The 25,439-nt window shown below is 50.2% G+C and overlaps 2 protein-coding genes across 2 annotated transcripts in view; one reads left to right on the forward strand and one right to left on the reverse strand.

Moving 5' to 3' along the window:
• SYT13 (synaptotagmin 13) overlaps nt 1-6,899 on the forward strand; it is a 31,448-nt gene extending 24,549 nt beyond the window's left edge. Inside the window, exons 4-6 of the mRNA XM_008146777.3 lie at nt 157-458; nt 4,525-4,654; nt 6,503-6,899. Of these exons, the coding sequence (XP_008144999.2) occupies nt 157-458; nt 4,525-4,654; nt 6,503-6,807 (737 nt within the window). The 3' untranslated portion in view covers nt 6,808-6,899. The remainder of the gene's footprint in view (nt 1-156; nt 459-4,524; nt 4,655-6,502) is intronic.
• A 14,128-nt stretch (nt 6,900-21,027) lies between these two features.
• PRDM11 (PR/SET domain 11) overlaps nt 21,028-25,439 on the reverse strand; it is a 44,363-nt gene continuing 39,951 nt past the window's right edge. The window contains exons 6-7 of the mRNA XM_028153582.2: nt 24,294-24,920; nt 21,028-23,192 (exon numbers count right to left, since the gene is read on the reverse strand). Of these exons, the coding sequence (XP_028009383.2) occupies nt 21,028-23,192; nt 24,294-24,920 (2,792 nt within the window). The remainder of the gene's footprint in view (nt 23,193-24,293; nt 24,921-25,439) is intronic.

A 25,439-nucleotide genomic window follows, 5' to 3' on the forward strand; every position in this document is an offset into this window, starting at 1 on the left:
ACAAAGCCAAGGTGGTCAGCTCTGGGCTTTCTCCATACACCTGAGGTCATGCATGACCTTTAAGCCAGATTCTGCAGCTCAAAGCAGGGCCACGCTTCCCCCCTCCCTGGGTTCTCAAGAAGTTCCATGTCTGTGTTGCTTTGTCCTTGGCTGCAGCTGTGACCAGTGACCACGACGGAGGCTGTGACTGCTATGTCCAAGGCAGCGTAGCCAACAGGACAGGCTCTGTGGAGGCCCAGACGGCCCTGAAGAAGCGGGAGCTGCACACCACCTGGGAGGAAGGCCTGGTGCTCCCCCTGGCGGAGGAGGAGCTCCCTACAGCGACCCTGACTCTGACCCTGAGGACCTGTGACCGCTTCTCCCGCCACAGCGTGGCTGGGGAGCTTCGCCTGAGCCTGGATGGGGTGTCCGTACCTCTGGGGGCCGCCCAGTGGGGGGAGCTGAAGACTTCAATTAAGGTAGGGTTATCTCTCCCAGGACAGATAAAACCAGTTAGTGGAACAAGGTATGGCAGGACTGGCCAGTGCTCATGCTCATGGGGTGTGTGTGTGTGTGTGTGTGTGTGTGTGTGTGTGTGTGTGTAAGGAAGCCTGGAGTCTTGAACAGTGAGCTGGAGCAGACCCACAGCCCAGGATTTGGGATTCCTGGTGTCTAGTTTTGCTTCTAGCCACACAAAGACCTCCACTGCCATCGTGTTATGAGTGTATTGGCTCTGGTGCTGGCGGTATTATCCTCATTTAAATTCATTTCTCAGTCTTATGCTCCTACTATATGCCTGGCACTGCAGGGAAGATGAGCTGCAGGTGGTGCTGTGCCTCCCCGGGTCCAGACAAGGGGACTGAGGCTTGGAGCAGTTCAGTCACCCATGCAGGGTCGCCATCGGGGACATGGCGAGCTCTGCTGTGAGGCCTGGTTGCTCTGGCTGTAAGTCTCATGCCGTCCCCTCGCCACACGCCACGTAAGCGCCAGCGGCAGGCACCTTTCCTGGTGGACCCTGCCGGCGTGGGGAGTGCACTTTCACTCCCACCTGCTCCCATCTATCATCTCTGCCTTGCCTTATTTTTCTTTTTCTAAGGTTCGGAAAATTGATAAACATTGCCAGCCATCCTCAGCTGGAACTGGGCTGCTCCAAAGCACACTCTCTAATTAGTGTGTGGTTTGGGATTTGTGTGGAGTGGGAGCTGGAGGCCCTGGGAAGAAGAACAAACACTTTGGTTTATTCATCTGGTAAACCAGCTTTCTCCAGGGATGCCCCGCCCCCCCACAACCCTCCACTGCTCTGGAGACTTTGGTGCCACCCCAAAAGGGCTGAGCTCCAGCCTATACAGGCAAAGTCTCAGGCACCAAAGCCGCTTCTATCCTTCCTCCGGAAGAGTAAGTCACTCATTCATTCCACAAATACCTTGCTGGATTTCTACCGTGTGCCAGGAACATTGCCATGAGCTAGGGACACAGCAGTAGTTAGACAAAGCCCTGCCTTTATGGCTCATTCACTCTAGTAATCATCACACATGTGGCTGTCATTGTTGCACAAATATACTCTCACACCCATGTGGCCGGCTGGCCTGTTTCCTGCACACGTGAGAAATCTCAGAGGGCAGCCTGGAGTCAGCAGTAGGAGGTGGCACTGTGTGTGGCAGGAGAGACCTTGTCCCAGCTGGAGGGTGTGTGTGAACAGGTGGGTGAAGCCTTCAGTCACTGCAGCCCGGAATGGGTTAACAAAGGTGCCAGCAGTGCCCCGGTTCTCACCGGAAGACACTCAGCCAAAAGTGGCATATGCATCACCAGGGACCATACAGTGACCCACTCCAAGGGTGGCTTGAATGATTCATTGAGAGCTCAAGAGAAAAATGGGGGGGGCGGGAACCAGGGAGAACATGGAGAAAGGAAGAGGGTTCCAGGCATACCTCATTTCCTTGAGCTTCGCTTTATTGTACTCCACAGATGTTGCATTTTTTACAAATTGAAGGCAAGACCCTCCACCTGCAGAGAGATTACGACTCGCTTTATTGCAATACTCACTTCATTGTGGTGGTCTGGAACTGAACCCACAACCTTTCCCGTGATGCCTGTATTTTTGTCAGCAGGCACTTAAAGCAGCAGAGCCGAGGGTCCGGTGTTAAACCCTCTGGCTGTGGTGCAGCCAGCTGGGCTTGTCTGGGACTCTTGGCACCTACACAAGGTGCCGAGACCTTTGCAGGCTGACAGGTCCAGCTCCTTCCACCTGGGCTGCGGGGAATGGAGCACGCAGGCCTGGTCACCCTGTGGCTACCGCCCAGGCCAACCATGGACTCCCAATAAGTGCCCTTGAATCAGCAGGCTGGTGCCCATCCAGCTCTGCTGCCATCCCCCCGGGTGCCTGGACAAGGCCCTGGGCCTCGGTTTTCTCACTGTGAAATGAGAGTCTGGGGCAGACTCCAAGAATGCTGGAGAGCAATGGGGTTAGGACTTGGGCTTTGCAGTCAGACCAGACCTCTGTTAAAGGCTGTTTTGCTTCTTGCTGGCTACATGACCTCAAACAGAGGCATGCTTCTTCTGAGCATCAGGATCTTATACCTAAAATGGGAACAAAATCAGTACTGCTCTTAGAGTTGTTGCCAAGATTAAATGGGATGTCTCGCCCTTCTTTCTCACAAATATTTATTGTGTCAACTGTGTGCTGGGTGTTGGGGATGGCTTTGTGGCGCTTACAACCTAGTGTGACAGCTAATGTAATTACACCTGGCACATCGTAAGTGTTTAATTAACGTTAGCTGCTATGATTCATGACATTGCCAAAGTTCCTGGCAGCTCCCAAATCATTCCATCATATGACTAGTCACTTGTGGCAAGCTGAATGGTTGGGGTCACGTTGAAGACAGGTTTCCTGGATGAGAGGTGTGACTCAGGCCGAGGCTGACAGGCTCCTCCAACCAGCCTCACTCCCAACGCCCAGGCTGGCCCCCATCCATCCAGAAACACTGCCCACTTAATCTCAAGTAGTGATGGGCGTTCCTTAATAACTCATGGTGATAAAGCCAACAGGTCCACAGTGCTGAGTGGCAGGCACTGTTCTAAGCCATTAAATATGAACCCAGTTAACTTCTACAACTCCACCAGTTGGTATTATTATTCCTGTTTTACAGATGAGGAAAGGGAGGCTTGGAAAAGTTAAGTAACTCGCCCGATGTCACAGCTAGTAAATCGTAGGACTGGAACTCAGACCCAGAGGGTCTGGTTCTAAAGTCTATGCCAGTGGTTCCTAACGTGGGGCACATGCCCCACAGAGGGGCAATTTGATTTTTAAGGGGGGGGGCAATTCGAGAATGAGTGATCAACAGTGAAGTTTTTGCCTTTCTTATGGCAAAATATACCGTAGGGGCCTCATATACAGTATATAAACATATATTGTGACATGTTTATGCATCTCAGACCTCTATTATGTTTTGAAAGTTTATTTGATATTTTTCATATCACTTCATATTTTTAAACAATTTCTTAGTGATTTCTTCCTCAGTACTTCAACTATCCTTAAGTTCTTTTATTTTTTCTCTTTCATGGATGCCATGTTCTTTGGAAGCTTGTTTAGACCAAGTTAATAGCCTTTTAGGCTTCCTCCATGTGAAGAGAAGTTCACTTTTTTAATGATAAGAATTATATGTCACAGTGGGGGAGGGGCATCAGGATTTTAGAGATGCTTAGGTGGGGCATGGCCAAAAAAAGGTTGGGGACCACTGGTCTATGCTCTTAGCACTAGCTTTGTACTGTGACAGACATCCGCCTCCTCTTTTGGTCATTTTTGGTCCCTCAATGGATTTGTTAAAATTCCCAATAAATTATTGTAGCACTTTCAGGGGAGACACTCTGTGAAGCTGCAGATGGGGATAGACATGTTGGATGCTTCTCCAGGCCTCCACACCTCCTGGCAAGCACAGGGATTACAGGCGGTCTCGGGTGCATTGCCTAACATCGTATGCCTGGCTTTTGTTGACATGGTTGGCCATTCTGTTGACTGAGCAGGGCCCTGCTCAGCATTAGTACATGACATTATTGACTCTCTCAGCTCTGTAGGGGCTGGAAGGAATTATCTTTTCAAACAGAGTAATGAATCACAACTCCCCAAGGCCCCAGGCACCTGATGGGTCAATGCGGTGGTACTCCACTGTGCTCCCTAGACCTAGCATTCTGTAAAGATGCCCTAGGAACTCGGGCAAGGGAAGGTGAAGGGTGAGAGGGAGTCCTGAGCCTCTGCCCAGCCACATCCTGAGTGGCATCCTTTGATCGGTCTTATATGTTGGGTTTGAATATAAGGTAATTGGAAAATCACCTTTTGTGGCAAACGAAACAAACTCTTATGGAAACAGGTGCACATGTAATCCTTCTGTGCCCCCCTCCATCCTGCAAGGGTGGAGAAACCCGTGTTGATGGGTAAATGGTTTCTGGGAGGCCTGTTGGATACAAGTAGTGGGACCCTAGCCTTACCATTCGTTGATGGGGCAGAAGCCACCCCTAACTGAAGGCATCTCTGACATTCTTGTGTTTCAGGAGCCTTCTGCAGGAACTGGAGAGGTCCTTCTCTCCATCAGCTACCTCCCGGCGGCCAACCGCCTCCTGGTGGTGCTGATTAAGGCCAAGAACCTCCACTCCAACCAGTCCAAGGAGCTGCTGGGGAAGGGTGAGTGAGGTGTGAGAGGAGGATGTGTGCAGAGGGAGGTAACACCTGGAAGACAATGGGGACAGGTGAGCAGGGAGGTGGCGAAGGAGGACATCTGTGGAGTCAGCTCAGCTGTGTCCTCTACCCCAAGCTCAAATGAATGTTTAAAGGACACCACTTCTTTAAGTTTGTATCATTTATCCCTTGGCCAATCCCATCTGTCAGAGCCCAGGTATGAACTCACACTTGCCGGGGACTCCCAACCTTGGAGATCCACTGGGAGAAGAATCAGTCTTACTCCTGGGTCACAGGAAGCCAGGGGTCGGGCTGTAGCCATGGAGTGGAGTATCTGGTTATAGAGGAAACTTGGCCCAGACTTTTTACGACCTGGCTGGGCCCACCTCACAGGCAGATGTCAGCATCCCAGGTCCCCTTCTCCTGTCTCAACTAGCCATTCCTGTGCTCCCCACACCCACCCAGTCTCTTCTCTTTTCTCAGCCTTTGCCAACCTGGCACCCCCACACCAGCTGGGTGTGGGTGATGGCAGAAGGTGTGTGGGTGCCTGGGCAGAGGCAGCCTGAAGCTTCAGGCATCTGTGCCCCACATACCCAAATAAACATCTCTTCAACATTCTGGAAGCCTCAGTTTCTCCTTCTGCATACCTCAGCCCAGCCCCCAAGTCAGGGGGCCAAACAGGTTCTCTTGTCAGAGCAGGAAACATTGCTGGTTACCATATGGTACCTGGACCCGGAGCCAAGTGCTCATGGCAGCATATAATAGGTAGATATTTATAGCAGGATACAAATAAAGAATTGCCACTGTGTTCAGAATCTCTGAGCAAAAGCTCTTGGGTGAATGAAATCAGAAAGATTGGCCTTGCTGACAGATTCCTGAGCCAGAGGTCAGGCATCAATGCCGTTTCCTCACCCCCTGCAGACACTTCTTTGCCTCCAGCTCCCTTTTTATAGCTCCTGTCAGGACAATTACAGCAAAACAACACTTTGTCTCACAAATATCTGCTGAAATAACAAACTAACCACCCGGGGGTGATAATTATAGCAATAAATGTAGAGGAGCAATTATTCTCACATTAGCTTTGGGAACTTTGACTAATGAAAACTTGATCTGGGTCCCGAGCCTTGAGGTACATGAAAGCTCGTCTGGTGGCCTGTTTCCCTGGGGGTGGGAGGTGAGGCGGAAATCCTAGGGTGGGCAGCTCTATCGGTGCAGTGCCCACGGGCCAACGCAGCCTACCCTCACCCTCCACGCGCAGTTGGAGTCCTCAAGTAAAACTTACAAAAGAACAGAGGAGACGAACTCATCCAACCAGCAGGTAACCCACTATCTTCATAATAGACAAACATGCTTCGATGAGAACCAAGGGCATGAAGACATGGGGTAGCTTCGTTTTTCTGGACTGAATTTAAAATGAAGCTGCAGGATGTCTGAGCCATTGCCCTGGGCCTGGCTTGAGGTGGGACATACAGGCACTTGGAAAGGTTCATGGCAAAGGGTGGTTCCCTGGTTGTCTGCTAGCATGACACAATCATGGGCTATCCACTGACCATCCTTATATATATTACGCTATTGTCTGTTTTCCATTCTTGAGTATACATTCTATGAGGCAGGGACTTTTGCTGTATTACCACGTCTAGACCAGTGTCCGCCATATGGTGGGCACTGAATAAACGTCGAATTAATACTTGACCCATGGGTGGGGGCATAAAGAGGGAGTCTCAGTGCAGACCTTGAACCAGAGACCCTTTCTCTCCATCCCTAAGAGAGAGCATTGTCCTGGACCTCACCACATCCCAGAAACTCACTCTTGACCCTTCTCTCTGACTATCTTTCCCTTCTGTCCCTGCCCAGATGTCTCTGTCAAGGTGACCTTAAAGCACCAAGCTCGGAAGCTGAAAAAGAAGCAGACAAAACGAGCCAAGCACAAGATCAACCCTGTGTGGAATGAGATGATCATGTTCGAGCTGCCAGATGACCTGCTGCAGGCCTCCAGCGTGGAGCTGGAGGTGCTGGGCCAGGAGGAGGAGGGCCAGAGCTGCGTGCTGGGCCACTGCAGCCTGGGCCTGCACGCCTCGGGCTCTGGGCGCAGCCACTGGGAGGAGATGCTCAAAAACCCGCGCCGGCAGATCGCCATGTGGCACCAGCTGCACCTGTAGCAGCTTCCCAGTCCACCTCCCTTCTCGGGCACAGCCCTGCCCCTTCAGTCCCAGCTGTCCTCTGTGACCTCCTCTTTGTGCTGCATCCTCATAATGACACTCAGAAGACAGACATCTTTGCAAAGACCAGGACCCTATTCCTTTCTCATCACACCCCTGTGTCTAAACAATGAGCAGGAGAGGGCAGTGTGTGGACATTTGGGTCACACTGGGGAATGCATTTTGCTGATGTGTGTCACAGAAGAGACACTTAGCAAATACAGCCCATGTGCGGGTTTTGCGGGCTGGGCATGTTAGTCCAGATGCAGAGAAAGCTGAGTTTGGGGAAGAATGGATACAAAGAATGTGTTTTCTTAAAAGTGAGCATTTCAAAAATGATGAAGACAATAAAAGTATCCTGGACCTACTCATAGCGTTAGTGATTGTTAGGGTGGGTTGAAATCTCGGCCAGCATGAAGTCATGCTCCCGAGCCGGGCAGCAGTAATCCAGCAGTTCTCAAACCCTCAGTGTGTGAAGAAACCACCAGCAGACTCCTGGGCCCACCTGTAGGCATTCCAAACCAGTGTTCCTGGCCGGACCCCAGGGGCCTGCCTTTGAACAAGCATCGGTGGTCTGGATGCAGAGGTTGGAGCACTGCGCTTGGAGGAATCCCTTCTACAACATTCCAGACAGGTTCTCACACCATTATCACCCTGGGGCAGCCAGTTCCAGTATTGGACATCTCAACCATCAGTGCGACATTTGGAAGCCTGTATATTTTTAATTATTTTAATTCTTAACATTTTTCATTTGTGCTTTTCAGATTCTGCTGTTGGAATTTGTACTTTTTATTGAATAACTTTATTGTTTTATCTCAGAATCAGTTTATATTATATTTGGGGTGACCTTCCTTGACAGCGTGGGCTCCCCTTATTAGTTATTGGGCGCTAGTTGTCACATCCACCAGCATCACCAAAGTGACCCTCCGAGATAGACCCATTGCTTCTAGCAGTCCAGCCACTTCAGGAAGAATTCAGTTTGGGGCACATATTAATTTAGTCTATTATGTCTGGCTCCGTGGAGTTGGAGAAGGAAGATAATTTTAAATAGGAAACAAAGACTTTTACGAATGTGCCTCCCACTTCAGTTTTCAGGGCCTGTCGCTTTAAAATCAGTAAGTAACCAGCAGCTAGGTTTCAGATTCCTACCTTATTATTCCAAATAGCTGCCCATATCATTAATTAAATGATGAGCCTTGTGGAGTGGATATACTTGCCCTTGAGCCAGGACTTCTGGGTTCTGTTGTTGGCTGTCTGCTAAGCAGGACTGATGACATGGCAGCTCTATCTGGGTAAATGCTGTGATTGATAGATGAAAGCATGCTTGAAAGCTGTAGGCACTCCCTGGCTAGAAGCAAACTCTGAAACCACCAGCAGATCATCTTTAAGCTTTAAGTTTGCAGCTGATAATGCCTGGAAAGTGCCAGAACCATCCCAGGCATTTTCAGAACCATGAATTCTGCATTTGGACTCCTTAAAACTGACATCCAAATTCTGGGCCTTCCAATGTCACCTTAGTGCTGATCTAAATGAGAATTCTAGACAAGATGGGTTAGGGCTATCCTTCAACCTCAACAAGTCATTCTTGGTCTCCCCCTGATCTTATCACCCTTAGTTATAATTTTTCCTTTCTGTACCAAAGTAGAAAATCATTAGAAACAACTTCTACCTACCCTCTGAAGAAACAGAGGGTTTGGCACAGCTAAAAGAGAACAGAACATTCCCTATGTAAGCTGATCAGTACTTTCTTCTTGGTAACATCTGCTACTTCAATCTAGAAAAGTTTGGATTCTAGGCTTAAAATCAGGAAATATGGTTCCACTTTCTTACAAATCTATGTACCTGCCTTATAGTCACACCAAAGGATGCTTGAAATGGGTTGTGTAGGGTCTTTGATTCCAGAAATATCAACTCCACCCATGCTCATTTCACCATGAGGCATTCATTTCTTTGGATCTCAGAGGTTTAGTTTTCCAGAGTCTGTAAACTAAAGGTTGCTGCTGATAAGAATCAAATGCCACCACAGAACATGTTGGGTGTCAGCTGTCATCTCTCTTACCAGACATGCACAGAAATGAGATGGATTTTACAGGGGTTTTTGTCTGGTGTGTTTTGACACCTTGAATAAAGCTGGCTCATGGGCCCTAAGTACAGTATTTGTTGAATGAATTAACGAGTGAATGATGGATAGGGGAGTAGACAGAAAGGGGCATTGCAACTGGCATAACGATCAGAGTCCTAGCTGATTTCTCCATGATAAAGGCATCAGAAATCCCAGTTGGCCTAGAAATTCATGACATTGAGTATTACCATTCACCTACTCTCAATTTGTAACTCTGTGTAAATGTCATTGATGATAGAAGAGAATATAATCGCTGTGCTTTCCTACCCAAACTTCATCTTGGTGAATTTTATATTATTCAGAGATATCAGACTGCCAAATCCAAAAACTTCAGCACTCTTTGCATCAGCTTACCTAGTACCAGATACATTTGTAATTTACTACCCCATTAGTGTAATTGGGTCTGTGTGAGCACATTTGATTTTTTGAAAGTAACACCTGGTACTTTGCCAGGGAGTGTTTTGCACGAAGCAGAGATGAAAATAAAGTAAGAAACCATCTCCAACAGGCAGTTGCCCACACGGTGATCTGGTTCTTTCATAGATATGGCGATGGATATAAAGAATTGGGAGTCCACCCTCATTAATCTTGGCTCCACTTCTTATATCACATTAATATCTATTTGTTGAGTGCCTATTGGTCAAGATCTTGCACGCGTCTGTCCATTTCCATTTGGGACATGGCTCTTGCTGTGGGTTGAATGACAAATCACCCCATGTAGAGAGCAAGATGGAGCAATTCCGTTGGGATGTGAGGAGTCCTGGGTGGCAGGCAGCTATCGCCAAAGCCAGACTGAGGTGAGGACCGTGAAACAAGAGATCTAGCCCTTGTGATTTGTTTCTGCCGCCCGTGTTTCCTGTTGTCAATGCTAAGTGTGTGTTTGTTTGCAGTTATGAACCGAAGCACAAAAAAGACGCATGAGGCATTGTAGTCATATGTCTGGTGTCACACTTTGGAGAAAAACCTTTCAGTGGTAAATAAATAATTTCCAACTGGGTTAACTACCTGGTGTTTTCTTCTTTTTACTTAACATTTAAGACATATCAGATGCGGGAGTGATAATTTGATAAACACTAATGAACCACTGCCAGGCTTTATAAAACTTGACAGATACAGTTGAAGTTCCTTCAGCCCTTTACTGAGGAGACCACCATCCTGAATTTATTTCTCACCACAAGCATTTCTTTATCCCTTTACTGCATGCACGTGTAAACCCTGGGTGCCATAGCGTATTTTTACGTGTTTTAAAACTTAACTTAAATTTCATCACACTGTTTTTACTTCACATTAAAATTTTGAGCTTTATCCATGCAGATATATGTAGCTCCAGTTCAGTTCATTTTTTGTTGCTGTATAATAATCCATTGTATGGATATACCACAATCCCAGTCTGTTGTTGATATACACTTAGAGGTTTCCTTTTTTTATTTCTTTCATCCTTCCTTCCTTTCTTCCCTCCCTCCCTTTCCTTCTCTTTCTCTTTCTCTCCCCCTCCTCTTCTCACTTTTACTTTGCTGTTACAGAACCCCTATGAATGTGCAATGTCACCTGAGGCTCTGAGTCAGTCTCTTCTCATTTTCTTGATTGCTAATGGAGCTGGTAGTAATTTTCCACCCAAGGGTTTCTATTTTTCTAGAACCAATTGGAAGCACCACCACGGCAGGAACTCAGATCCCTAGCATCTGTTCTGTCTCCCTCCCGGGGCAGGTGCCTGTGCAAGCTTCTCTCAGATATCTACCTAGGAGTGAGTAGAATATCTACCTGGATCATAGGTTGCTCTGTGTGTGCGCATGCCTGCGTGCACTTTGGTGGTCTTGCTTGAACACCGAATCCAAGGGACTACATACAAGTAGGGATGCAGGTGCTCTGGGGGCTCTGACTTCATTGCTGAGAAGAAAAATCACTTGGAAACTAGAGACTCCTCTTTCTCTAATCTCCCAAACCAAAAACTCTGGAAGAGTCAATGCAGCAGCCGGTGGTGTCTCTGTATTCCAGATGGCGGGCAGGGACACGGGGACTCCTCGAGCCCTGCCCCCTAGGCCCTCCTGGTGGCTGTTGCAGCCCTGGTGTACAGAGGAAGGGGCTCTGGCCTTAAGCCAGGGGCAGGGCCTGGGTTTTAAAATCAGTAGGAAATTAGCCAGGCCACATGTAATTAAAACTAAAGGTTCTTTAAAAGGATCCATAAGGGAAGCCATGAAATGTCTTCGCTTTCCACGTCTGTGCATATAACTCCTTATCTTATATTACATACATATCACATTTTAATGACAACCAGGATTTTTATTTTCATAATAAAATTGGAGGAGTGGGCTTTATCCTGCATAGCCAAATATTATATAAACTATGTTTCATAGGTAACTATGCATATGGCCCATCAGAGCCCAAAACTAATACTTGAGAGTCTGGATTTATAGAAAGGAGAAATGGGAGAGGGAGGTAGATTCATTAATCACCTTATACAAGGCTTTCCATTGAATTGCCTTAAATACCCTCTGCTCCTGCACATAAACCGAGTCAAGAGCTTTGCATTTAGGCACTGAGCACCTGCAGCCCGGCCTGGCTTTGTCACAGGCCACCTTCATGGCCCTGGGCAAGCCACTGGCCTCTGGACGTCACTTTCCACATCTGTGAAATGAATTTGGGTCAAATGATCGCTCAGGTCCCTTCTAGATTTACGTTTTAACATTTTGTGATTCTGTAGTCTAGACTTTTGGCACATATTTTGGCCTCCAATCTTGTGCATAAAACAACTAAACCCATGTACGTGTGCACCTGCCCTCCCTGCCCCATGTTGATAATCCGCCCTGGCATCTTCTGAAGTCCTTCTGGCAGCCACCCACTCCTCCAGACAATATGCAATGTCACCTGAGGCTCCGAGTCAGTCTCTTCTCATTTTCTTGATTGCTAATGGAGCTGGTGGTAATTTTCCACCCAAGAGTTTCTATTTTTCTAGAGCCAATTGGAAGCACCACCACTGCAGGAGCTCAGATCCTTAGCATCTGTTCTATCTCCCTCCCGGGGCAGATGCCTGGCAAGGAGAGAGCCCAGGATGTAGCTGTGGATGGATTTAGGGGGTTGGGCATTTTCTTGGTGTGAGTGTTGCAGAACTGCCCCAGTGCTCCTTCCTTCATCTCCTGCAGGTGAGCCAGCACAGATGGTCCATCGGCAGCTTCCCCAAGCCAGAGCTGGAGGCAGGTGCCTACCTGGGAGGAGGTGGGAGAAAGCCAGTCCTGCAGGCTGGAGCCAGGCATTGCCATGGAAACAGGTCCTGTGGTGACCGCCATGTGATCAGGGCCCTGTGGTGGCTGGTCCTCAGCCGGATGTGATCTCCTGTCAGCGCAGCCCAGGCTGGAGCATGGCTTCCCTTCCCGGGGTTCCAGGGCATCCCGTTGACAAGTGGGTGATGGCAGAAATCTTATTTCAGAAACCCAGGGAGACCAACCAGGGACAAACAAGGAGAAACCTGTCTTCCCAGCCAAAACAAACAAACCAACAAAACCTCTCCGCAGTCCCTTTCCCCCCAGAGCCAGGTGAGGTGAGCTGTTAAAGCAGAAAAAGGATCTCTCTCTGGGTTGAGAAGGAACAGGTGTTCTCCATTCAGCAGAGGTGTCCATGTTGGCTGCCAGAATAGGTATTAGAGGCTCTGTAATACAAGTCATGGGCAGTCCCTCACGGAGGGTAGCAGGAATTCTAGGTGAAAGAAGGAAACCCATCACTTCTTAGCACCTGCTCCATCCTGATCTAAGAGGTAACAACAACGATGATAATGAGAAACAGTCAGCGTGTATCACCCACTGCTCTGTGCTCAGTACTGAAGACACAGACTCAGATAAGTGACTTGTCTAAGATCTCACTGCCTGTAAGAGGCAGAAGGGTGATTTGAATCGGGCATTCCTACCTCTAACCCTGAAGTCCAGGCTCTGGCATATAGCCAGTGACCAAGCGTCTTTCTTGGGAAGGTAACAGATCCCAAGGCAGTAGCTTCAAAATGCTATCCAGAACCACTGACTCTGAGAATCACTAAGCTGGAAGGAGCTGGAAAACATTTCTTCCCAGGGGGAATTAGGGGGCACCTGCCTGGCTTGGGGCCGGGCATTAACCAAGGCACCAGAGCTAGGTGTGGGGGAGGAGAACTCAGGACAACCTCCAGCTTTGTATAGAGAAGGGGCAGGGTCAAGGCCAGATGTAGTCAGGAATCAGGTGCAGGGTCATTCTGATCAAATGAACAAACCGAGACAGTGACAGGTGAAGTAGAAGAATCCAGGACTTCCACTGTGACCACACAGTGAGGGACACATGCTGGGAGGGAGATGGCAGGCACTAAGAAGGAGAGGTGAAGGAAAGGGACAAGGGGAGGCCAGTGAAGGGATGCAGACAGGACGGGGGTAGGGGTAGAGATTAGCATCTGGGAGGAAAAAATAAAAACACTTACCTGTACCTTCATTACATTTATGCCCATCTTCTTTCTAAAACAATTTGGGTAAAACATCACTGGGAACTACTGGGAAAAGACTGCTCCCCAGGGACCTGGCCCGCACGTGGAGAATCACGGGAGGCAGTGGAGAGAGAATTAGAACAACCTTTCATCTGCAATAGATCTGTGTGTTTTCTCAAAGAGATTCTTGTAGGACAAATGCATTAGGGGGTAGGTAGATTTATTCATTATTATTTTTTTAAAACATTTTTTATTGATTTTTTTTTTTTTTAGAGAGACAGGAAGGGAAAGGGAGAGAGATAGAAACATCGACAAAAGAGAACATTGATTGGCTGCCTCCTGCATGCCCCTCATGGGTGAGAGCCCAAAACCCTGGCATGTGCCCTGATCAGGAATAGAACTGGTGACCTCGTGGTGCATAGGTCGACGCTCAACCATTGAGCCACACCGGCTGGGCAGTAGATTTATTTTGAATGGCTTCAATTACACCTCTGTTTGGCCTGACTAGTACATGAGGCCTGAAGGTGACCCGTTGGAAGTAGACTTGAATAACAGAGAAGTGAGAGCGGCAGGAAGGGGCTCAGGGCCTCTTCTAGTTCCTTCTAAGCTGGCAGCAGGCAGGCTGCTAACCTGACAGCGGAGGCATTGAGAGGGGGCCCATTCTGAATCCGCCTGAGCACAGGCCAGGGATAGAGACAAGGAGGCAGGGATTCCACCTTGGTGAGTAAATTTAAATGCTTTTATTAACAATCTCCTTACATTACAAGGATAATATGACAAAAGGAAGGTTCTGCGTACATATTATGATAAACCAACATAGCTCTATTTGTATCCAGTGTTCTAGGTCCCGTCACACAGGTACTATAAAGCGTAGTCTGCGAAATAATAACATCGAGATTTTTTTTCTCTTTTAAGAAAGAAAGTATTAACATAGTCATATGTATGTGATAATAGATTCCCAGGTACCCCCCTCCCCCACTATATTTTTCCTTTATGACTGAAATGAAATGGTTCAGCAGCGTGGGGGTGGAGAGAAGGAGAGAGACAGGGGCTGAAAAAGACTGAATCAGACTGCTGGCTCTTCCGGAGAGGCGAGTGAAGACTGAGGGTGCCAAGGGCAGCCTGGCCCTTGTCCTTTTGTGAGCAGTACTGCAACCGGCTGTCCCTGGACGGAGGGCCCGGTGCCTTGATGCCCCGTGGCTGCTCTCTCTCTGAGGTACAGTGCATTGTGGGATTGCTACCCGGGGGTGCCCATCCCCTGGCCATGGGTCTGATCCACCACGGTGGGAGGAAGGCTTGGGCCAGGCCTGGCCTTTCTTGAGCCAGGTCCTGGAGGGTGTTCCAAGACCCGGTTGGCAGCTAGCTGTGGCTCAAGGAGACCCAGGAGGACTTGGAGGGAGAGGAGGTGGGCATTGGCAGAACAGACCCGCCCCAGACTGTCGGTATAGGGGTGGGTCTGCTGGAAACTGAGGTCCGTTGGTAGGATGGTGGGGAAGAGCAAGACGGGGCTCAGAGATGGGAGAGCCAAGAAGCAGAGGCTGGTCTGGAGCACAGAGGACGCAGCTGCCCTGTGTCTCCCTTCAACTGCAACCCCATCAGCCCCTCCTCCCCGCCTTCAGGGGAAAGAAACTACAGAGAGAAACCTGGAAGCAAAACGGGCTTCTGATTCCAACGGGGCTGCACCAGCCCTCCCTCATGGGGCATCCGGCTCAGCCTCTGCCTCGAGTCACAGAATCAGAACAGTGTATGTGAACTAAACCTGCCTGTTACGGTGGCGGTGAGGTGAGGGGTCGATGGGCCTCCGTGCAGGAGAGGGAAGAGAGTTAGTTGTCCTGAGTACAGCCAGCAGCAGCAGCTGTGCAAAGTGGGCTGGGCCAAAGCCCTGCTTCGGAACTGGAATTGCTCCTGAATTCATGAGTGTGCGGATAGGTCTCCCCCGCCCCTCCCAGTGAGCTGATGACCCCTGCCCTGGCCAGGAAGCCTCTTGATGGTGGGCAGCACTGTCGGGTGATGCTCATGCTGCCCACTTCACTTCAGTCCCTGGCAGACAGTGATGGAGTGGGTGAGGGAGGTACTCCAGAGGTTTGGCCTCTAGGGGGCAGTGGAAGCGTGGGAGGAGGGAGGGGCAGCATCTTTCCTGGACCACTCTTGGTCCAATTTGCACCTTTCCTATGGCCACCAATGCTGCTCGCTCCTGGGGCTGGGGGGAGGACGAGGGTATTTAGGGAAAATTGTGCAGTGGTCCCTACACCATGGGTCCGTGATCACGACCTACTGCCAGGCAGCAGCGACCACACCATAGGCTTGCAGGGGGGGATGGAGGGGGCACTTCAGTTGGAGCTCAGGGAGTGAGTGTCTCCTTCCAACCTCAGACCAAGCCTGCGGTAAAGGAGAGAAAGTGCACGGAGAGGGCCGGGACCCAGTTACGCTCCTCTCCACCACTCGGGGTAGGAGGCCCCATTCCTGGCAAACCCTGCCTGCTGAGCTCCCTCATCAGCCCCTGCAAAAGGCTCTGCCTCCTCCCTCTTTGCACAACACAGGCTTTCCCATTGCTCTCCCAGCTCTCTATAGACTCTATTTTTATATCTATTTAAAACATAAAAATGTATAAATATATAGGATATTATTTATAGATATATAGACGTGATTCAATCTCTTACTCTGTGTATACGTACTGTATATGTCCATATATACAATATATATGCTGTAGCATTTGTATTATACACTGCACATACCCCTGCTTCCATGCACTCTCCTAGGGAGACTGGATTGCATAGGTATTTCTAGGGCGATACCACTTGAAGGGATTGGGGTGGGGGAGAGCCAGGTGGAAGAGGTGGGCCGTACCATTTTCCTCCCCAAAGGGCACTCTTACTCCCTCTGGCTAACACACAAAGATCACCTCAAAGACTCCATAAAATATCACAGCTCCATCCACTGAGCTAAAGCACCCAGAACAGAGGGCAGAGAGGGGTCCTCCTCCAGGCAGAAAAAGGGCCCTGCGTGTCTCTAGACAGAATCTTCCCTCAAGACCAGACTGGAACCTCAGACCCAGCACCACCTCCAGGAGGCCGGTATCTGGAATGGAACTGCCCCAAGCTCACCTGTCTCGGAACACACCCCTTTCTTGGTTAAGCCGCCCTGGCTTCCCTGCTTGGGCTGTCCCAGGCCGGCCTGGCTGGGCCTGCCCCTAGAAGAAGGGGGAGTGTGAGTCCCAGTGGGACTGGAGCCTTCTGCCCAAACTGGGTGTTAGGACCAAGAAAAAGCATGAATTCTACTTAGAAATCAATCCAGACAGTAAGCCCCAACCAGCTCTAGATACCGAATCCCTGCTCTTAGAGGGGGTGGAGGAAAAATGAAGGGGGAGGAATCCAGAAGAGAATTCCTATTTCAACCCCCCAGGCCACTTGCTGGACCCCAGGAGGCTCCAGGGAACAGCTAAAGTGACTCTAGCCCCCAGCCTGGGCTGGGCCAAGTCTGTATTCCATTTCACTCTCTCCATGACCATTTTCAGCATTCTACTGCTTTCCCATGTGGAAAATATTTCAACATTACCTCAAATAATTACAAGGTCCTTCCTCCAATTTATAGGATCAACAGAAGCTAATCAAGGAGAAGGGCTAGGCAAGACGACTCAACATGGTAGCCTGTAGGAGGGGCCGGGGCCAAGACCCCCAACTGCCCTGGATTCAGGGTACCAGTACTGAACCCTGCTATCCAGGGATCTTGGAGCTGGAGCCTGTTCTCATTCCCAAGCGAGGATGAGGAAATCAGGCTCCACCCAGTACTATAGGATGTTGCCAGCAGTCCAAAAAAAAAACAAAAAGAAAAACAAAAAAAAAACCCCCACACACCAACAAAAACACACACACACACACAAAACCCTGGTGATTCAGATGCCTGAACTCATAATCAACCAGGCAGTCAAAACTTGGGGATTCTGACACAGCAAGAGTTCTAGGCAGGACTGGGCTGTCCTCAGTTTTCATGGATGGTAATGGGTTTTTTTCCTCCATTGGAGAGAAGCACACCATTTTAACCACAAGGGCCTCTGGTTGCCAGGCTCAGCAATGTATCTGCTGGGCATGATTGCCCCCGCCCCCCAAACCTGATCTCACTTCCCACCCCCTCCAAAAACCACAGCAAGTTCGATTAGGACAAGTCTCAAGCCCAGAGACACAAACGTTTTATTCTAAGCCAATGGCTGTCACTCCTAAGCCAGGGGCTGAGTTAAAGGGCTCTGTCTTATCTAAAGCCACCACATTAGGGATGTAACGACTGCCCAGCCAACCATTTTTTTATACCCATCAAAGGAAGGCTAGGTTAGCCAAGCATGTGCCTCCCTGGACTAGATCCTGAGGGTCCCATCCACCCAAGAGTCCTTCTCAAGAAGCAGAGAGTGAGAAATGCCTGTGATAGAAATCACTGGTAGTCACATGCCCCGTGCACAGGACAGAAGCACTGAGCCTCCTGGGAGCATCCAGGCTGAGAAAAGCCCCTGTGTAAATTGCAGTGGTGTGTCACCCCGATTATTCCCTGGTTACTCCCTGTCCCAAGGGAAAGTGGCCTTCAGAGTGTCTGAACGGCCCAGCTGAATTCAGCAAAGGGCATGCGCACCCAGAGTTTGGGAGCCTTGCCAAAGTTCAAGACTCTCCAGAGAGCTCATCCTCTCTGTTCCAGACCCTGGCTGGAGAGGTGGCCACCGGTAGCCATAGCTCATGCTTCTAGCCCAGAGGCAGGTCACGGGCTCCCAGCTCTCTCATAAGGTACAGGCTGAAACTGGCATTGGCCCAAAGGATGGTTCCCTGGGCATAAACACGGAGTTTGACCATGGTCTCTTGAGAGGACACATTCGCAGCCCCTGACTAGATGCTCAAGCAGATACTCTCTTTCTGGTTTGCAAATGAGTGGTTTAGGGCAGTGGTCGGCAAACTGCGGCTCGAGAGCCACATGCGGCTCTTTGGCCCCTTGAGTTTTTAGCAAAGACCAGCTTAGGAGTACCCTAATTAAGTTAATAACAATGTACCTACCTATATAGTTTAAGTTTAAAAAATTTGGCTCTCAAAAGAAATTTCAGTCGTTGTACTGTTGATATTTGGCTCTGTTGACTAATGAGTTTGCCGACCACTGGTTTAGGGGGACTATCCACAGAGGGTCCCAATGCAGTGTGTGGGGGAGGAGAAGGTGTAAGGCATCTGTTGGCTAGAAGAACGGATCCCAACCTACTGTGTCTGCCTCCACCGAGGCCCGCCCACCTTGCCATCCACCTCTGCCTTCAACCCATCTCAGTCTGTGTGGTGGAGAGGAAGCTGGGGAGGGAAAGGTGGAACCCTGTGCTTTGCAATAGCATCCCACCTGACCACAGTTACTGACCCTGATGGGAAGAGTGGAGTGGGGGGAGGAGACATCAGCTTGAAGTGGGGAAGTGGAGTGAGGCTGGGAATTTCAAAGCATCAGAAAGAGCTTTGGGTCTTTCCTGGCTAGGTTCTTCTCTCTCCTTGTTCAGAGGAAGGTGGGGAAGCACGTGTGACTGGGGAAGGGGGTGGGGGACTGAATACCACAGGCAGGGGTGCATTGATTTGTTGAAGAAGGCAGCATATGAGGCCTGGCAGTGGGACCGTCAGAGAAAACCAGGTTTTGTTTTTTTTGTTTTAACATGCTACATCACTGTTGAAACAAACACAAAAAAAGTTTCAAAAATAATATATAATATATATATAATATATTTATGTAATGAAAAGCTATCAACTAGCAGCAATGATTCTAAAGTTATCTTAGCACCAAGACCATGGGGGTGGGGGAAGGGACCTGTTGGGGGTGAAGGGACTGGCAGGAGAGGAAGGGGGAGTGACATGTTCAGTGTTGATGACATTTCCACTATGTTCTCTACGGTGGCATGAGGCCTCAGAGGCAAGATAAACCAGAAGGAAGGAAGCCACCACAGTTTGATAATGTCTGAGCCAAGCAGGTTGGGAACCCTGGGGCCAGGTCACATGATCCCTTGCTCACCCTCTGTCCGCTGAGAGGGGTGGCTCCCTAATGACCACAGACCATGCGGATCTTCCTCCCTCCTCCAAATATGACCTGCACCCATGATACAGGATCTCTGCATATCCAATATGCATAAACCAAGTGTGAAAACATGAACAGAAGTTTCTAACAGCTCACGCACACTTAAAAAAACAACACTCCCTTGCGAGGTATACTGGTAGTTAAATGAATGAAAGAGCATTGATCTGACTCCTCTAGCTTAAACCACTACTTGCCCCAGGGAGTAGGCCAGTGGCTACTTCTAAAGCTTATATCGTGGTTTTGTGTGTGTGTGTGTGTGTGTGCGTGTGTGTGTGTGTGTGTGTGTGTGTGTAGGCTGATGCCTTGAGAGTCCTATCTTACCCCTTGCTTATTCCTTTCTTCTAGGACATCTCTACCCTGTTCAAAAATGGAAGTGTTCACAGGCATAGATGCCTCACCCAGGTTCCCACTACCTTCCTGCCAGGGGGTAGGGCTGGTTATCAGCCTGTTGCAGAAAAAGGACTAAATCTCTAGAGACTCTCATTAGCATAACCAGGGCACAACTTGCATTGACATGTCCTGCCACGGAACTCTGGCAGGCATTTCTTGATTATTAAAGGAAAAAAAATACCCCGCCCCCACATTATATGATTATAAAGATAGAGTATAAATAATTTATGTAAATTGAATACTTTTTTTTTTTTCATTTTACTTATTTTTAGCCAATAAATCACTGCCCTTTGGGGTCTGGATTTCTCGGCTCTTCATTTCTCCAACAGCCCTGGATCTGAATGGAATCAGATTATTTTATCCCACACTATTTAAAAACAGGAATGCAAAATGCTCATCCCCTCTTCCTTCCCCAGGATTTCAAGCTCGGTCGTCAGGCAATTTTGCCTTCAGTATTACAGGTAATAAGGATCCAGGGGGTCTGAAAGGAGGGAATGAACAACCCAGGGACGGGATTGGCGACAGAGGAGGGGAGTAGTGGGTGTCACAGTTTGACCAACACATGTTTCTAAGACAGTGAAGAAATGAGTAAAAATCTCTCCAGCGGAAGTCAGGTGGGAGAGAAAGTCAAAACACCTGACCCAGATACACAACCCGCCCTTATCCAAAATCAGAGATCGGACTCAGCCGGACCAGCATGTCAACAAAGAGGCTGAGAAACCCCCATCATAAAACCAAACAAGAACAGGAAAGGCAAGGACTTAAACCCTGACCCAAGCCCCTCACCCACCCAGACAAGAACATGGACAACGTGAGTTACCTAAAGGTGATGACAGAGACCCGTCATTGTAGCTTATGCTGTGGGCTGGCCGGTAGTGGGAACACGTGTGGCCCCGGCACATGCTTCTGTGAGTGAAAAATGAGTTGCCACGGACGTTGCAGCTGCCAAAGTGTGTAGACAAGAGTCAGTTTCTGACACTGTTCCTTTCTGAAAGTTCCCAGTAGCTTCTGGTGGATGTGTCACCTTGGTTTTTAAAAATTTTTTCAGTGTGGGTTTTTAATATATATATAATATAATATATATTTATATAATATATCAAAGCTTGTGAGTATAGATTAAAAAAATATTCAACAGCTTAGTGACCTCGGTGACGCTGCTTCCCTAAATGTCCGGGTAGAACTCTGACCCGTGGTCGACGGTGTGCAGCGCCGGCTTCTGTTCCAGCGCAGACATCCTGCTGAGGACCTCGGCAGACAGAGAGTAACTGTTGCCAGACTTCTCCTCAAACCAGCTGTCCAGGGCTCGCTTGGCGTCAAAGTTGGCAATGGGCGGGCCGTTGACTGCGATTGTCAACAGGTCGCTGAGCTGCTCCAGGGTCAGGCGGGAGCGGTGGTTCTTGCGAACTCGCTGCAGGGCATTTCGGCCTTTCTCGCAGCAAGCGGTGGACGTGGGGAGGACCTTGAGGACCTGGATGATCTTGTTCAAGAGCGGAAACCTCTGTTTGTATTTGCAAATGTGGCCGATCAGGTCCTTGAAGCCGTTTTTGGTATAGTAATCAGCCTTGAGTTCTCGCCACTCCATCAACAGACTCCCCCGGGGGTCCAGCCCTTCCCGACAGACATCCCGGGAGAAGGTCGGGATAGCCTCCAGGTGATCAAATATCTGAACCATATCCTCCTTGCCATAGCTCACGAGCTCCTCGCTGCTCCTGGGCCAGGCGGCGAGGTCGAACACCTGGCAGGCCTTCACAAAGATCCGGCTGCGGGAGTCGAATCTCTGAGCCAGGATCACTTGGGTCTTCTGGCAGATCTTCTCCCTGATGGACTGGAACTTGGCTTCAGCCACCCTGAGGTTCTTCATGGCGATCCCATTGAAGCTCTCACGGAAATTCTCCTCGAACTCCTGCAGGTACTCCCCTGGGCAATCGGCCAGTCGGCTGATCTCCTGGATGGCCTCCTCGATCTTGTCATCCACCTGCGACACCAGGAGGTACTGGCCCTGAAAGACGTAGGCCAGGCGTGAGAGCACAGCGATCACGTCCAGAAGGAAGTAGATGAGCTTCATGGACTGGTAGTCCATGAGGAACTGCAGGAGGGCCAGCGCGATGGCCGAGGCGTCCGCCCGCTGGGTCTGGCTGCTGACGTCCTTGAGGTGGGCCACCACCTCCAGGTAGTCCTTGATGAGGGCGTTGAGGACATTCTGCTCACCGATGATCCACCTCACGGCCCGGATGTCCCCCAGGAACTCCGTCTCCTCACAGAGGGTAGAGGCCGTGGACCGCAGCTCGCACATGAGTCGCGGCGAGTACCGGTAGAAACTCAGCAGCTGCTTCAGGTTGTTCTCCAGCTCCTCTAGGCAGGGGAGCTCCTTCCCGCTGATGGCATCCAGGATTTCTAGGTGCGGCCGGTGCACCATGAAGGGCAGGCACAGCAGCCAGGGCAGCGTCTTGCGGATCGTCATGAACATGCTGGCACGCAGGCTGGCTGTGATGTTGGCCCCGTCTACGCCCAAGCCAACCGTTGGCTTCTCATCCTGCAACCGGATGCCCAAGGCAGAAAAGGCTCGATCAAGCGCCTGGAGATAGCTCTCTGTGCTAGAGAACCCCAGTTCCTGCAGGGACAGGAACTCTGTGGCTGGGGGCCCGTCGCTGCTGGTGTACTGGACGTAGACAGCCACCGTGTCGGCCAGCAGGTCATCGCTCTGCCCATCCAGGATGATGCTGAGGCAAGGTGACTGGCGGATGCGCTCCACCAGGTCTTCCCGCAGTGCCCGGGCGATGTGGTGAATGAGGATCTGGCAGTCTCCCTCATTCATGTACTGGTCCACCACCTTGAGCTCGCACTTCCTCAGTAGCTCAGCCAGGGGCCGGAAGTCCAGGTAGGGCCTGCCCTCGAGAGCCAGGTGGTAGGCGGTGTTGAAGAGCAGGGTCATGTTGCGGCACATCTCCTCCGTCTTCTCGGGGTGCATGCGGAGCTTGTACAGCTGCAGGCACTTCTTGTGCAGGTTGCTCTGGCTGTGCAGTTTGATGGTGTGGATCTTGAACTGCTTGGAGCCGATGATGAAGGCCGAGGTGCGGGAGGACTGCACCGTGTACTGGCGGCAGACGTGGCACCACATCTCGTTGAGGGTTGGGGAGTACCGCAGGAACCAGAACTTCTTCAGCCACTCCTGCTTAAAGCGCCGGATTCGGCGCCCGGTGGCAGACGACATCTTGGAGGGCTCATCGGTGGCAGTCATCATATCGTTGGAGACCGATTCATCTGCCGAATCGACCTCCTGGTCATCGTCCTCCATGATGGCGGGCCCGGAGACCATGCTCTCTGAGGCTGGAAGACAAATGGGAAAGAAACCTTTACACCTGTGGGGGAAACATAGACATTTCTAAAATGAACAGGAAGCGCTGCCCAGAAGGTAGGTGGCCACACTATGTGAAACATAAGCCAATTCCTACAACGGATTGAACCCCAGCCAGAATGTATTTAGAAGCACTCTTGATATCCATGTGTGGCTTCCCTCTTTGTGGATTATCCATGGTGGCCACCATCCTCCAGGCTTCCTGCCCCGGCCCTCCACTAGTGGGCGCTCAAGGAACTTCAATGTTTGGTATCAACTGACCCGCAGGACCAGAGGAAGAAGCATATCAAACATCCGTAAGTCAGAGAGCGAGGACTTGGGACTCCTTTGTCCCACCACTAAGGTGGCCAGGGGTGGCAGGCTACCCTCAAATTGAGGCAGCTTTGGCATGGCCCCAGGTTATTTCAGGGTCAGAACACAGATGCATGCTTTGAATATCTGAAGCACCTCATTCTGAGCTAAGAGATGTGGTTAAAATAGAAAGTGCTGTGTAAATACTCTCAACTGCAGATGTGTACTGAAAAACCCTCCTTGTCAACCAGCTCTAAGACATCCAGGCAGCCACAGAGAAGGGCAGGAGCATGCAGCTGAACGTCCGGGATCCAGGTCCTTCCAAGACCCCAGGCAGGGAGATGGGACCGTGTGGAGAGCAGCAAGTCGGGAAGAGAAGAATGAGGTGTGCTCCTGGGCTGAGGTCGGGAGGGCCAGGGGCTCTCCCAGAGAGGACTGGGCAGAGAGAAAGACCAGGTTTAGAAGTTGGGCTGTGGGGGTCAGACACCCCTAGGACCACCAGAGAAAGGCAACGCTTCAAGAACACAGCACACACCCCTTCTGCAGCGGAATGTCCTTTATTGACGAGAATACAGGGCAAGACATGAAGCACCCACAGGAGCTGCAAAGTGACCTGTCAGAGGCAGGCACCTGAGGGTGTGGGCTGTGGCCAGAGCTCACTCACCTCCGAGTCACACGCCTCAGGTTTCCCCGAAGGTGGCTCTTGCAGAGAGCACCTGCCACCCTCATACTGCCCACCATGTGCTCTTCCCTCCGACACCATCTCACCCAAACCGACTTACCTGCAGGGTCTGAGAACTCTGGGAGCTCCAGTACCTGTGCTGGCAATACAGGGGGCTCAGGAAGCTTCCCAGACTTAAGCATGTCTAGTTCTGCCTGGAGTTCCCGAACCTTCTTCTTTAGGCGAATACAATTAGGACAAAAGGAGGTGGTGGGAAGCTCATGAGGGTCGGACGCAAGGGAGGCCTCAGCAGGACTGTCGGCCTTGAATGACGAAGGCTCCTCTTCTTCGTCATCCAATGGGCCTGGCTCCGTAGAAGCCCCTTGGGGGGTTTTCCAGTCCCCCTCCCCCTGGGTCCGGCTGACATTCTGCATGCCATGCGACATGGTCATTGCACACCGACTGTAGGCATCGCCCTGGTATTTGGGGACTTTCCTGATGACCAGCGAGGTGCTCAGGGCCAGCTGGTGCGCTTCCACCTTCGCAGATTCCAGTGAGGCCTCCAACACATCCTTGAAAATGAGGTCAATTTTCTTCTTCTTGGTCTGGGGGTGCACGTCCCCCTCGTCAAAGCCACGCTTGTAGGAACTTTTGCCCTGTTTCAACACAGGGAGGTGAATGGGACCCCTCAGGTCCTCTAGGTGATCCAGAGCCTGCTCAGACTTCTCCCTCTGTAACCGCTTCTCTCCTAGGAAGGAAAACCAGGGTGTGAGGAATGGGGAAAAGCCCCAAGTGGAGAAACAGGCAGAAAGCAATGCAGGACTCCAGTTAGGAAGTCACTTGACACATCCCTCTGAGTCTGGCCTCGTGGGGCAGGTGTGACAAAAAGGGAGAGGCGATCACTCAGTAGATCACAGGACCCCAAAAAGCAGAGAAGTCTTTAAAGAGACAGTTCCAATGGAGTCTTATGTATACAAGCTCTACATTAATCAGTTGAGAAAAATGCTATGGGGGAAGGTAGTTGGAAGGTACTTGCCTCCTGCTCGATCCATTGAATGGGTGGTGACATTCCTGATAGCTAAGTGAGGATGGATCCCCCACCCCTCCAGGCTTCTGGTCCAGTCCTAGCAATTAGAAGATGGCTGCTTCGACTTGGTAAAAGGTACACACGAAATACTGAGTCCCGCTCCTTCCTCCTCCCTCACACTCTGAAGTCGGCCCACTTAGGGCAAAGTCCTAAGCAAATGTCCTTTCAATTTCTCCCAGC

The sequence above is a fragment of the Eptesicus fuscus genome, chromosome 13 (genome assembly GCF_027574615.1).
Source record: "Eptesicus fuscus isolate TK198812 chromosome 13, DD_ASM_mEF_20220401, whole genome shotgun sequence".
Classification (NCBI taxonomy): Eukaryota; Metazoa; Chordata; class Mammalia; order Chiroptera; family Vespertilionidae; genus Eptesicus; species Eptesicus fuscus.